General features: G+C 40.2%; 1 protein-coding gene across 4 annotated transcripts in view; it reads right to left on the bottom strand.

The window, feature by feature from the left end:
• robo3 (roundabout, axon guidance receptor, homolog 3 (Drosophila)) overlaps window positions 1-14,089 on the bottom strand; it is an 89,491-nt gene that overhangs the window by 22,822 nt on the left and 52,580 nt on the right. For all 4 annotated transcript variants that reach the window (XM_035667004.1, XM_035667005.1, XM_035667006.1 and 1 more), the window contains 2 exons: window positions 10,367-10,538; window positions 6,373-6,578 (listed from right to left, as the gene is read on the bottom strand). In XM_035667004.1, coding sequence (XP_035522897.1) covers window positions 6,373-6,578; window positions 10,367-10,538 — 378 coding nt within the window. The remainder of the gene's footprint in view (window positions 1-6,372; window positions 6,579-10,366; window positions 10,539-14,089) is intronic.

Raw genomic sequence — 14,089 nt, 5'->3', positions numbered from 1 at the left:
TTATTGCATTACAGATAAGCCTCTCAGATGTTGTTTATTTTGGAATCTATACTGTTTCCACATTTCCAACGTTTAACTGTTTTTGTGTGGGATACAGGTCATGGTGAAAGGCTTAGGATTGGAAAGATGTGGTCTCCCCCTTGTCCCCTTGTTCAAAATAAATCAGGAAATCAATACAGGACTGTATGCTGGAGAGCTGGACAGCTTTTTTAAGTCACTGTGTTCCTATAGACTTTGTGTCATTGTTCTCATTTTAAAGGAGACAGATTTTCTCATGTGCTCTGTCGACGACCCTAAATACTGCTCCTCCTAAGGTAAGATGATGGTCAGAGTCAGAAAATACATCATTTCATAATAAAAGGTTTAATGACTATCAAATTAAATGTTTATGTTCTGTTATACAAGACTGTAAAACAGTGTGTCATGCAGTCAGAGCAACTTGGTGTAAGGGTGGGAAAAGCACAAATGTAACCATTTTTGAGGCTGCAGATGGATAATCTGTTTCCATTTGACATTTACATAACTGTTTTGAGAAGAAATAAGTTTTGCCATGTTGGTATGATTGGTTATTCTCTGGCTCCCCGGGAGGTCAGTCCTTGTGTGTCAAATGTGCTGGTAGGATAAGGGTTAAGTATCTAAGATGGAAACGGAGCACGTACTGCCGACAATAGGGACAGAATTACTGATGCATGGACAGATATAATAACATAAAGATGAAACTTTTAGTCCTTAGACAGGTGAACTTTACAAGCACACGGGTGCTCATGGTAATGCAAATTGTTTCATTTGCATGATTTGGATGTGAAGTGACACCATGAATTTTGATATATCAACCCCTTATACACCACTAACTTGCCAGTAATATTTCAATCTTATCCAATCTTGGGCAAGATCTCTAAGAAAAACACAGCTTCTAACCAAACACATTGGGTATGTTTATATAAATGTGCTCATCATTACCTTTCATGCTTCTCTTGGGCATTATTTATTGTTAACTGCATGTGACTATTTTCATTAAGCCCATCTAATTAACTGTTACTACTTTGGACATTTTGTCAACTGCAGTTACTTCAGTGTTTTTCATACATGATATACATTCTCTGTGGACCCATTTGAAGTCGAAGCTAAAGTCAAGCTGGTGGCTTTTATGTTCCTCCTCTGATTGCTACATGGTAAAGGAGAAGAGTTAAAGAAAGGATCAAAGGACAGAATTTTAATGACCAGCTCGAGGTCTAGAAAATTCTGAGGAGCCAGTCTTTACACTCAACAGCTACTTAGCATTCTGGACAGGCCAGGAGCAGATGTAATTAAGAGCTGTGTGATAAATGTGCCCGTGTGTGTGTGTGTGCACATGTGAATGCTGGCTATTACATTTTTGGGGAGGCAAGCCAAAAGCTAGACGGGCTGTGAAATTGCTTACAACAGAGGGAGATGTTGGGGGTCTCTACACTGGGGAATCTCTCAATGTGACACTGAGGTAGTAAACAGCTCGCCTCTGAACACGTTTCTGTCGCTTCAGCTTCACTGCTTCAGGTCTTTCTTTGTTTCTTTCTTTGTTTCCTGTCTTTTTTCTCTCTTTCATTTTCAGTTTGAAAGACACGTTCAGAAAGACAACAGCACTTTGTGAAAAAAAGTTGAATAGGGGCTGGTGAGGAGCATTCCAGTGGGAAAAAAGGGCGCTTTTTTATCAAATATGTGAAAACTGTCATTCCTAGTAGATTACTTTGTAAAGTGAATGCCGTATCTCTGCTGTTTACCTCATGATCACTGTAACGTAAGATAAAATTATGGTAAAATCAAAAGATATAAACCACTTTGGCATCTGGTAAGCCTTTAACTCATCTGTTACTCCGAATGGACTCCCTTGAATCTCATTGGCTCGCCTCACTGTTACCTGAGACAATAAGCCACCACCAATCCCCCTTGTTGGCAACTATTACACCAAGAAACATAGCAATTCACCAGCAAAGGGAGTGAAATACAACTGCTATCAAATAAAAAAAATGTAATATATATATATAGATTTAACATGGTAGGTTTGGTAGAAAAGTTACACATAATGCGTGTCAGTGAGAAACTGACATAGATGTTCATGTAAAAGCCCTCAATGTACCGGGTGGAATTTGTGCAGAGTAATGTTGTAATTGGTGTACCCTGCTGACATACATAAAGATAGATGACGTGTCTCCACTTCCTGCCACTGTTCAAAAATGAAACCAAAATATCCAGATATGGCTATAAACTAGTTGCAGTTTTTATTGTAAAATTCATTAGAAATCAAAGCCAACTTGCGCGGGGGACTGCTTTGAATCAAATTGCAAGGTCACGCAAAATTAATGGGGATTGGGTGAATTTGCATTAATTGTTGTGATTGCAACATCTCAACTTCGTGGGGGGACTGATTAGAGGTAGCAGTGCACCGGTAACAGGCAGCGAAGAAGAAACAGATGGCGAGAGAAGTGAACAATGCAGGTTTCCAAACATTCACAAATAAAGGCGTTGCAAATGTTTTAAATGCATTCAACAATTTGCTAAGGTCTTCAAGACACACACAATGTGTTTTGCTGAGAGATTTGTTTGTTTACAATCTAAACTCCACAGAGTAGGTGTAAAACTAGATAAATTATAGTGAGGGTGTCTGATACCTTGGCTCAATTTACAGTACAATGTGAGGGCAAAGGGACTGACTGTATTTTAATGTTAACTGCACCTGTGAGGGCTGCCAGCTCTCTAAATAGCTCTCCTGTTGCACTCTGTGTGGTTGTACAGGTGTGTGTGGGAGTGTTACGGGGGATTTTAATTAGTTTTTCATCTGTTTTGCTGCAAGATGTTTTAGTCTTCTGTAGTTCATCAATTTACATGCAGACCCGATCCACAGCAAACACAATCAGCCTTCCCTTATTCACTTATTCTGCGAACACAGCCCACATTACTCCCATTGAAAACCTTATACATTATGCAGAGGATGTGCAAGGCAGAACCTATCATGACTAATGCCTCTCTGAGCAGCGGCAACATACTCGGCCATCCTCCCCTCCCGCATCAGGGCCAACTCATCAGTAACGCTGACAGAGGAATTACTCAGGCCTAAGTGGCTTGTCAGAGCGTTCTGCAGGACATGGGACAGGTGACTCTCCGTCCCATACAACAGCCCTCGCTGTTCCTCCTCTCGTTCTATAGGCCCTGACCTTGAGTTGACCCATGGGCACGTCTGTCTGAGGGGGTAAAAAGCGGCTCCCCAGATGGTGGCGTCTGATCGGTGGATGGGGAATCGGCACGGAGGGCGGGTGGGGCAAACAGCCGAGACACCTGACTATTAATCAAGGCCGGCAGCTCTGGGCGCTGAGCGAAACAGATTGCTGAAAAATGGATGAGGCGAGAGACAGAAGAGGGGAACAGGGAGGGTGGGAGGGAGGCTAGGAGAAAGGATCTCCAAACTTGAAGAGGCAATCTGTGAATATTTATTTATTTATTAGTTTGATTGCATCTTTGGCTTTTGAAATATTGTTCTTGATGTGAACTTTGGTGTCTTTCTCCTTTTCTTGTCCAGCACCTGCTTACTACCCTGTTAACACGGGTATCAGCCGCCTGCACAATAGCGCACAGAAGGTTGATAATGATGTCAGATCCTTTTTTGCGTGGGTGCAGACGTGGAATCTGATTACTGACTATAACACGTGTATGCTGGGATTTAACGTCAACACATGAACTCGATTTCCTGCTTTAACCTGATTACTCCTGGTAATCTGTCTTCTTTTGTCCACGCAGTCCTTCTATCACTCCTCAGGCTTTGTTTGGATTCCTGTTTCCCAACTGTCCCCCTCTCTCTCTCTTCCCTCTTTTACCTTGCCATACCCGCACACAACCCCTACCCCACACCCACATCAACTGTTTAGCAGAATGGTAGCACAAACCTCTCTTTAATGCCCCCCCCCCAAGCACCATACACACACTTCCCGTCTGTCCAGGACGTCTTGGCACCAGTGAGGGACAGCGATAGTGTGTGTCTGGCAGAGATCCCAGGGTAATGGCATCTCCTCATTGCCAGGGTGCGAGGAACAAACCGACCATCTGTCCCCCTCCAGGGGCCCAGATGAAATCGACTTATTTATACTGATTATTTCAGGGTTAAATGTGTTTTATGAATGCTTCACTTTTTTTTCACTATAATGGAGTTAATTCATAGCAGAGCTCACATAAAGGGATGTTTAGGGATGTTTAAATTGAAAATGTTATGTGCGCTTGGAAAAAAAGCCAGACTGACATTGATATCTTTAGATTAGATGATCAAATCAATATCTGAGAAATCTTCTTTTTCAGTGGTATCCACTTTTTTTGATGACTCTCCCAGTTCAAAGGAATTTTACAGTTTATCACAACTGTATTCTTATGTTCGCAGCTTTGCCACCAGTTGTTAATAGCTGAGATCTCGAGCCATGTTGCTAAAAATGAGTCTGAGGCAAAGGTTGAAATGTGTAACTGTTGTTATAGTTTTCCCCTTTGTTTTTCTCTTCCACAAAGTTTGGTCTACCGGGAAGGCTTGGTTCATATCTGCCAGATTGTCTGCCTGCTGTTTTTTTACCTCTTTTTAACAAAGTTTCCACATTTCCAGATCTCAGCAATTCACTCAGTGGGCTCAATATTATAATAACCGATGGTCAAAAATACACAAGTTAGGTCCAAGTTGTTGCAGAACCAACTGCAAAACAGCTCAGCCTCATCTACAGCCACTGTTTGGTTTGTCTGTTCTGGGCTACTGACCTTAAAGACAAAAACACAAACATATTTTTTAGCCATACTAGCGGTGTGCTTCTTGGGATTGTTGGTTTATCTACCGCTTTGGTCCAGGCGGATCTCAACAACCACTGGTTGGATTGTCATGAAACTAGAGCTGTTCATTCATGTTCCCTCCGGATAAATTTGAATAACTTTGGTAATCCATTAATGTTGCCTCTAGCGCCACCATCAGATACAACTTTGAATTTGTCCAGTACAGCAGGTTTTTGACCAAATATCTGCTGAACTAATAACATTCCCACGAGCTTCATTTGTACTTTGCGTTTCGTGCTAATTAGCAAATTGTTAACACGCTAAACTAAGATGCAGTGTCATTGTGAGCATGTGAGCATGATCACAAAGCTCCACTGTGCCTAAGTACAGCCTCACAGAGCAGTGTGGCTGTAGACTAGATTATTACAGTTTATGGAAGTAAATTACATTGTAATACAACTGCAGCATTTCTGTGTAATTCTGGGTCTCAATTGTTTGTTTTAGTAATGGACTTTGACATCATTGACAAGCCAGAAAGTGTATGGAACAACTCCTCAAATGAAACAAACAATCTCTACAAGTAATCTTGTGATCTTATCTCTGAATTCCAAAGCCATAAATACTATTTGTTGTTATGTTTGCTGTGAACCAATAATATCAAATGCACCATCATGACTAAAGGGCATGTCTTTTCACTGTGTAGAATCTGATCAAATGGAACCACAGTCTACAGAGAACTTTAACATGCTGTTTGACAGCTTCAAATGGCTTCCGAAGCATAAGCACTTCCAAGTTGGTGCTCTCAGCTGTCAAGTCAGTGCCTTTTATTCCCACATGACGCGAATGCAGCATAAAATCTACTTCAGGCTTCTGACTCCCAACTATTTCTCCTTCTATCTTCTCCTCTCACCGAGCCTCCTGCTCCTCTGTCCCTATCTCTCTCTCTCTCATTCATCCAGTCCTCACTCTCAGTGATGTATTGAGGATTTAATTACGAGTCTCAGCGATCGTTAATCATTGAGAACCCACAATCAATTAATGTGCGAGCCTCCTCGAGTCTTGCGGAGGCTGCGGTGACCTCAGGTGCTGCTTCGTACCCAGGAGGGAATTCTGGGCAGAAAGGATTTCATTAGCATGGAGTAAGATGGTGCTAACGACTGCTAATGGCCTTGCATGCTCATTATCATGGTGATCACGCCTCGGAGATGCGGTTTTGCTACATTCCCCACCACTCCTCTCATAAAAACTCATCATTTGAGTCAACCGTAAAAATGTCTTCTGTTTAAGTGCTTCATACTTTCCCTGTAATTAAAACTGGTGTTTTATCACATGGAATATGTATATCTTGCATGAACTGTGTCCTGTTTGATGTGCAAATAGTGATACATGTAGATCGTGAATATTAATATATAATTTTAATGAGTTCACCGGAAGGTGTGGTGCAATAGAATGAGTTATAAATATACAATGAATTAAACTAAGTTAAAGGTCATTGCAGAGAAGCTGTGAATTTGAAAGTCAAAATGACGAAGGTGTAAACAAAAAGTTTGCTGTATCATTAATGAATGGATAAACTGTGTTTGCAGTCTTTTGTTCAAATACCTGGAGGTTGGTAATTTGGAAGGTGCCGTTTTCCATCAAGCTGATTCGACCATCATTTCCCAGGATCCTCTGCCCGTCTTTTTCCCATTGGATGCTGGGGATGGGGTTGCCCATAATATGGCAGTGCAACTGGGTGGTGGAACCAGGAGCTAAGGTGTGATTGGCTGGCCCCTGGCGGATGATGGGTGGGACGCGGTCTGAAGGAGCTGTAGGAACAGAGAATGAATTCAAGTTAGTTTTTGAACTTATGTTTCTGTAACTTTGCGAGGCAGCTGGTCTGCAAGATCATAAAATCACCAGATCATGCAAGAATCCAAGCTTGCCAAGCGCTTGTGTGCAACCACAGTGGTTTGGACCAATCTGCGTCCTAGGAGGAATTAATGGCAGCTACGGCATGAGCGTGATTTAATGTGTGTGATGGCATAGATGCTGCCATCATCAGTTATACCAGAACTTCATTTAAATAAGAGCAAAGAACGACACTGAAGGCTTTCCTCAATGGAAAAGATGTTTTTGCTCTGCTTCCAACTGGCTTAAGAGTTTAACTATGTTAGATAGTTTGTTGATCTGATTGGTTGAAGTTCATCCATGATAGACAATGATAGACGGATGCAGAGCATTTTTTTAAATCGCCCGGCCTTTTCCAAACAGTTTCCAATGAAGACTTCCCAGATAGTTATGTGTTACAAACCACCTGGCACAGTCAATGTTAATCAATGTTAAAGTTCTATTCACTGTAGAGCTACTGTATGTACCACATTGTATTATTTGTCTATATTATCTACATGGGCAGATTGAAACACAAAAGCACTATCAGACATTCATCATGTAACTACCCATGGCCTTAAATGTGGTGATCATCAAGTACTTTCACGGTCAGCTTCATAATGGTATTTATTGAGGTCTTTTGAAAGCTCAGATATTTCCTGCAAAAACAAAAATCATGTCCAGAATAACCACAAATACCTTTAATATCAGCATTAATAATAGATCAGACGTGATCCTTACTAGTAGCTTGGTCTTAGTGGCTATGTCAAAAGCTTTACAGACTTACACGAAACCACATCTGTCCAGTACAGTATTTTCCACTCTGACTATCCATCAGAACAACAAAAAGTTACAGGGCTATAACTGTTCAGAAACCACATTCTATCCAACCATCACAGGTTGAATGGAAATATTACATCTCATTTTCTGCTTCAAACTACCTGTTAAACTATTAGCCTCGGTTGATATGTTTGATGTGTTTTTCAGTTTGTTACCGCCGTCCTGGAAGCCATAGTAAATATGCACACAACATGAAGTCCACGGTTTGCTCTTTGGGGTAACAACTCCATGTTTGCCTTTGCCTGCCCTGCCATGTGCAATGTAAAATGTCACTATAAGAGAACATCCACTCCCGGAGGCTCTCAAGTCCACCTCTCTCTGGTCCTGCCCTAGTTCAACATGCAAATCGATGACATAGATTTTTCTCAAGCAGAAATGTGTTGATACAGTTACCTTCTGTCAGAGTGACAATATTGAGCAGTGCCTCAATGAATACCGTATTTAATATGTATTAAGGTTCAAAGTGTCTTTTCTACAAATACTATATCTCTGAGTCTTTAATCAATGCCTATTTTCCTTTTTCCTTTTTTTACTACATTCAGTCGGGTTTTGCATCGCTTTAAAAGAATTTACGGGTAATTAAATTTTTTTTCAAATTATCCTCCAGCTCCTAATCATAGGAAAACGTTTTACACACATGTACATGTCCCTAGTAGATGTGCTGCTGCTTGTAACACATAGACACACTTACTAAATGAATGTCCTAAAGTGCAGGGGTTTTTTCCGGAAATCTGATCTGCCATACCATTATCCTTACCTTTTCCACTCCACACTGTCTTTCAGAGGCTGTATTGGGCTTCCTTTTAAAGCTAAAGTGAAGATACTAGTATCATATTATACTAATAATGGGTACCCACAAGTCTCCCCTTTGCAGACATGCCCACTTTATGCTAATCCCATGCAGTTTTGGGCAAAAACCATAAAGTTTGAATGAAAGTAAATTGCATAAATTTGGAAAGCTAAGACACACAGTCAAAAAAGTCTGTAAACGGCCCTGCCGAAGTGTTAACATGCTTTCACTTGACCTTTGTGCACCCACAGCCTTCATGTTGCAGCCACAGATAGACACCACCAAGAAACTCATGGACATATATGGCTGCACTCCACGTCTGCACGTCTGTAAGTTCAATCTTAAATGTAAACACTACGGTATGAGTGTTGCCAACTAGCAGAGTTATGCTTAGTTTAGACAGTCAGAAAATCCCTGCACATTCGTAAATGGTCGTGGAAAGGAGCTGGAGTCTGTTTGTAAATCAAAGTCCCTGGTTTTCTTTTCTTTTATTCTTTGCTCACAATGAACTCGCCACGTAGTGACTGAGAAAAATAGAACATTTCACTCAACCGACCGTTTGACATTTGCCTAAAGACAAGGAGAATTAGTATTCTGCGGTATGTAAATATCTGATATCATCAGCTAACTGAAGCTAACCGAAAATGTGAAACGTCAACACAGGACTTAGTGTAGTTTGAGCTGAACAAAACCCCTGTTTACTCCCTGGGATGGGAGGAAGGCTGGGTGGGAGGGAAGCGTATGCTGCAGCGGGGTTATTTGCATAGAACTATCACCAGTTGTCCCTATTGATTACATCAGATAAGGACTCCTGCTGTTTGCTCATTTGAAGGAAGAAAGAATATTTTAATTTCAGTTGGATCTGAAGGGTTTTCTCATTTATAACACTGCACATGTGTGGGAAGACAAGGGGGGTTAAATCAACAGATTGTGAGAGATGATTAATCAAATGTGAAGCTGAAAATGTTAAGTTTAAAGGTCCAGTGAAACATTTAGGAGGAATATAATATTCATAGGTCTGTTTTCATTAGTGTATANNAGGAATCGTTGTGTTTTTGTTACCTTAGAATGAGCTGTTTTTATCTACAGACGCAGTGGGTTGCCTTCCATGGAGTCCACCATGATGAACCACCATGTTTCTACAGTAGCCCAGAACGGACAAACCACTAGATGGTTCCATTCACATTTTTCGTGGCCACTGTAGTTTCTCTTTTACATTTGTAAGGCAACTACACCACTAGATGCTACTAAAACCTACACACTGCAAAGATAAGCAAAGAAGTTGTTGTTTAGATCAGTCATTTTTCCTTATTCTTTCATCTACTTAACAAGAGAAAGTTTCACAGTTTTTTCTTTGGCTTAGTAAGAATTAATTATTAAACTAGTGAGTAAAACTAGCTGCAAGGTGAGGATACAAACATTGCTGTGGCAAATGCTAGTAATGTTTATAATAATGCCAAATATGTGTCATTTAGTTCACTACTGAAAACAAATGAAGGGTCATTCACTCACAACAAGGGTCATTTTGGCGGGAATGCCCCTTTGTGGTTATGTTCCTATATAAGCAATTAGACAATGAGATGTTGGCTATACAATGTTTTACAAAAGTGAGAAGGTATATAATCATATTGCACTCAATAATAGAGTGCTAGTCTTGTACATAAACAAAGCTAATACATTAATTTACAGTAAACTTGACAGTGTGTGACTTCTTAAAATATATATATATAACTAATGTTTCTTATATCTTGTGAGTGGAAATTGAACATTGTCTTTTCATAGGGCCATAAATACTATGACTCCTATTAGTATATAGTATACTATATACATATATTATATCCCTAATTGAATACCCCAGCATGTTAAAGCTGCAGTAGGTAACTTTAACCCACAGCACGGTTATTAGTTAAACATGCAGAATGCTTAAACTAAGCATGATAATGCTAATGTGTTATTTTTAAGAATTTGGGAATACGATAAAAGTAGAAATGTAGAAATGCAGAGGATGGTATTCACCCCAACGTTATAACTTTTTGTGCATTCAATCAATAGGAAAGACAAAGGTGTCAAGATATCACTCGTGTCTTGGCCACTCACCACTTTCCACCTCTAGCAGGGCTTTAGTCAGGATGCTGCCGGCCACACTAATGGCCTGGCATATGTAATAGCCGGAGTCTTCAACTTGGACGTCGGTGATGGTCAGCTCACCGCTCAGCGACACAGAGAAACGACCTGACTGTGTAGGCTCCTGGATGGGGAACAGCAAGATCTGGAGAAGGATAACATGCAGTTAGTCTTATTTATTCAGTTTTTCTTCATAGCTTAACATACAGGCATTCATGTTTTGTGCTTTTCCTCTGTAGGCTAATATTGAAAGAAAAAGTCTGTCAACCTTCAAGCTACAACACAAGGACATTATGTCAATACCATAAGCCGCTCCACCTGCAGCTTTATAAAGATTTTGAATTTTGCAGCCGCACACAAAATTAACTGACAAATGTAGCTTTATAAATCTTCATTTCATTTAGAAACTTGAAAATAAAGAAATAATCCCTCTCTATTATCACTTATGACCCACTAGAAGTATGTGGAGGTGTCTGTGTCGGAGACCCTGTAGCCTGGTTCTGGATTGAGTAGTGGTAGTGCCCCTTCTGTGCTCCCTGTGTGGAGGTGTGGGCGTGTTTATTTGTACTTTAGACGTTTTGTTTCTCTGATTCACTGCTTTGTTCTCGCTAACATCGCTCCCTCTCCTTATTCATTTTTTAGGTTTGTAGCTCGACCAAAGAGGCTCAGTCTGGTTGGTTCGTTTCCAAATGACATCGTACTAATACTGCAATATTATGCCTTTAAGTAACACTATTCGAATGCAGCAGTGTAAAGAGAGAAAAAGAGAGACCACAGAAAGATATATGAACTACTGTCACTTAACACTACCTCTTTGTGCTTATGACCTCAAACTAAAAATATTTACAACAATAACCACACATGAAATGGAGTCACAGAAAAAAGAAATCAAGCACATGAAAAAGAGACATGGTGTGTAGGGATAGATGGAGGAACAGTAGCAGAAAGGATGAGCAGATGCAAACACTGGTTTCCCATTTAAAGATTAAGTCTGGCTTGTGGAAAAATGTCTATATTACACAACACTGCAAGAAAGGACTGTAGATAAAATGTGTGCACATTTTTTTTTAAATCAAGAAAACAAAGGGTGTGCCTGTGAACAAACCTGTTCATTACATCTACATCCAGCAGCTGATACTCCCATCCAGTGGGTCAGGATAGGGTTTCAGGGCTTTGCTCAAGGGCACATACACAGGGCACGCTCATGTTATTCCAAACCTCAAAGCTCAGAACTGAATAGTTAAAATCAACATGTTGTAGGAACTTCAGCAGCATTAACTATTACAGTGATACATAACCTTTTTACATGCGTAACAGTTTGTGAAAGCAATGCACACCCAGATTAATACAAATATTCTACTGGCTTTCACTTTCTAATGCAATACAATGCCACCAAGTGTGTTATTTTCCAAAGATCTTGTCCTTGATCTTCTCTACTGTCCTTTTTCATTTGTCTGGATGAAATAACTGCATTTCCTGGGTATTTCACTAAAAGACAGCCGCTATTCTCAACATGCTACCCACATACCTCCTCTCCTCTCCTCCTCCTCCCTTTCCTCCATGCTTTTTCCTCTTTATCTTTCTCCTCCACTCTTGTTCTCTCTCTCCCACACACACACACACACACACACATTCTCCAGGCCTCCTCCAATCTCACTCTTCTCCCTCTAATCTGTACCTGGGAGCCATGCTACAGGCACCCACGCACTCCCATCAGGCCTTTCAGCGCATTCCAACCAGGCTGCAATGCTTATCGTATGCTCGCCTTTCTCACACACATACTTATGCATGCCCCCCCCCACCCACACACACATACCACACACACACCACAGCACCACACACACCACACTTCTGAAGACACGCAGATCTGTGCAGACTCACGCTTTGGTGAATAATACCCTGTGTGGATGATGGGAAAACGAGGTGTGTATGAATGTGTGGTTGTGTGCGTGTGAGTCAGCCTGGCATTAAACTACAGCATGAAGTGGTGAAAGCAAAGGATGACAGTTGAGGACATGACAGAGAGAAGATGCAGGTTCTCTTTAAAGCACATGTATGTGAGTGGCATGTAGAGAAACCAGCGTAATAACAGGAGAAGTTGCCTTCGGGGCTCTGTTTGATATTTTTTATAAATATGGGAATATGTCTGTATATTTAAATTTTAAAAATGAATGCATTACATTTTAGCAGGTTTATTAGACTAGCCTTCTTTTCTTTTTACTCAAGCATTGTTTTTCCATGCTGCGCTGCTGATGTTGGCCTGAACAAGGCACATCTGAGATGTTCTTTGTTTGCGTCAGACTACAGTGAACAGGAAACACAACACCCTCTGGATTGGCCGTTTTAATATTTCAAGATGGAATCTGAATTTGAAATGAACTGCATTTTTAAGAATGTTCCCTGGGCTTAGAATAAATAACAAACTTCTTTTAGACGACTGCTTTCACACCAGGCACTGGAACATGAGGGATCTAATGTTGCTGCTTTACACAATTAAGTTCACTCCTCTATGCCTCTTTTTATGTTCTATATATATATGTTTTTATACGTGAGTCTGTGTTAACTGCTTTATGCTACTATGTTGGCCTCTTTTGTGCAAGAGATTATGTATCTCAAGAGACTTCCTGGATGAAGAAAGACTAAATAAAGTATTTTAGTTTTTTGTGATAATCATTAAAGACAGATAAACCAAAAGCATTTCCCAACACTGAAAATGAATACCACTGAATGATAATATTTAAATAAATTATGATACAATTATTAATAATCATAATTCATTTAAATGTTATCATGATAACAATATTCTGTACATCGTGGCAGAGGTATTCATTTCAGTGTTGGGAAATGCTACTCTTAAATGTTACAACGTTTAATCTGTTCCAAGTAGGTTCTCCAGTCTCCAAAAAAAGTTAAAGCACTATTTCCAAACAGGTAACTCTAAATAGGATAAGTATGGCAGGGAAATAAATCAATGACATAGACACTATGGTAAACACAGCAGCCAAACATAATGTACTATTCAGGCCTGAATGACTGAATGAATGAGTTCAGTATGTAGTTGTGTTGTTTTAAACCAATCCGATTCCTGTATTTGCAGCTAGATGAGGGGTGTGTCTAATGATGGATGTAGGTAAAACCATATTTGGTGATGAATGCTGAAACACAAAGTTTTTATAATAAAGTTGTTCTATAGTCAGAACCCCTATATTACCTTAACTGTACTGTGGAAAAAACACAGCTGGAAACTACTGCAAGATTGTGGCTGACCCCTCCCACCCCGGACACAAACTCTTTGAAACACTTCCCTCTGGTAGGAGGCTGCGGTCCATCAGGACCACAACCTCTCGCCACAAAAACAGTTTCTTTCCGTCTGCAGGCTGCTGGCCTCATTAACAAGGCCTGGAACCCCCACTGACACTTACTCTTATACCCACCCTGTATATATGCATTACATTAATGCACTACTGTTTTCTGTACAGTTTTCTCATCTTTCTTTATTTATATTTTAAAAGTACTTTATTCTTGTGTGATTTTTGTGTGATTTGTATATTTTTGTGTGATTTGTATATTTTACGCACCAATGCACCAAGACAAATTCCTCGTACTTCTCATATGTGTAAAAAAACCTGCCTGGCAATAACCTAATTCTAATTCTGATTCTGATTTCTGATATGGTGTCTATCTTCCCTTTTTTAA

This window comes from Morone saxatilis, unplaced genomic scaffold (genome assembly GCF_004916995.1).
Source record: "Morone saxatilis isolate NCDOM2014 unplaced genomic scaffold, NCSU_SB_2.0 Contig20, whole genome shotgun sequence".
Taxonomy (NCBI): Eukaryota; Metazoa; Chordata; class Actinopteri; family Moronidae; genus Morone; species Morone saxatilis.
The sequence above is the reverse complement of the archived record's forward strand: the minus strand, read 5'-3'. Positions and strand labels throughout refer to the sequence as shown.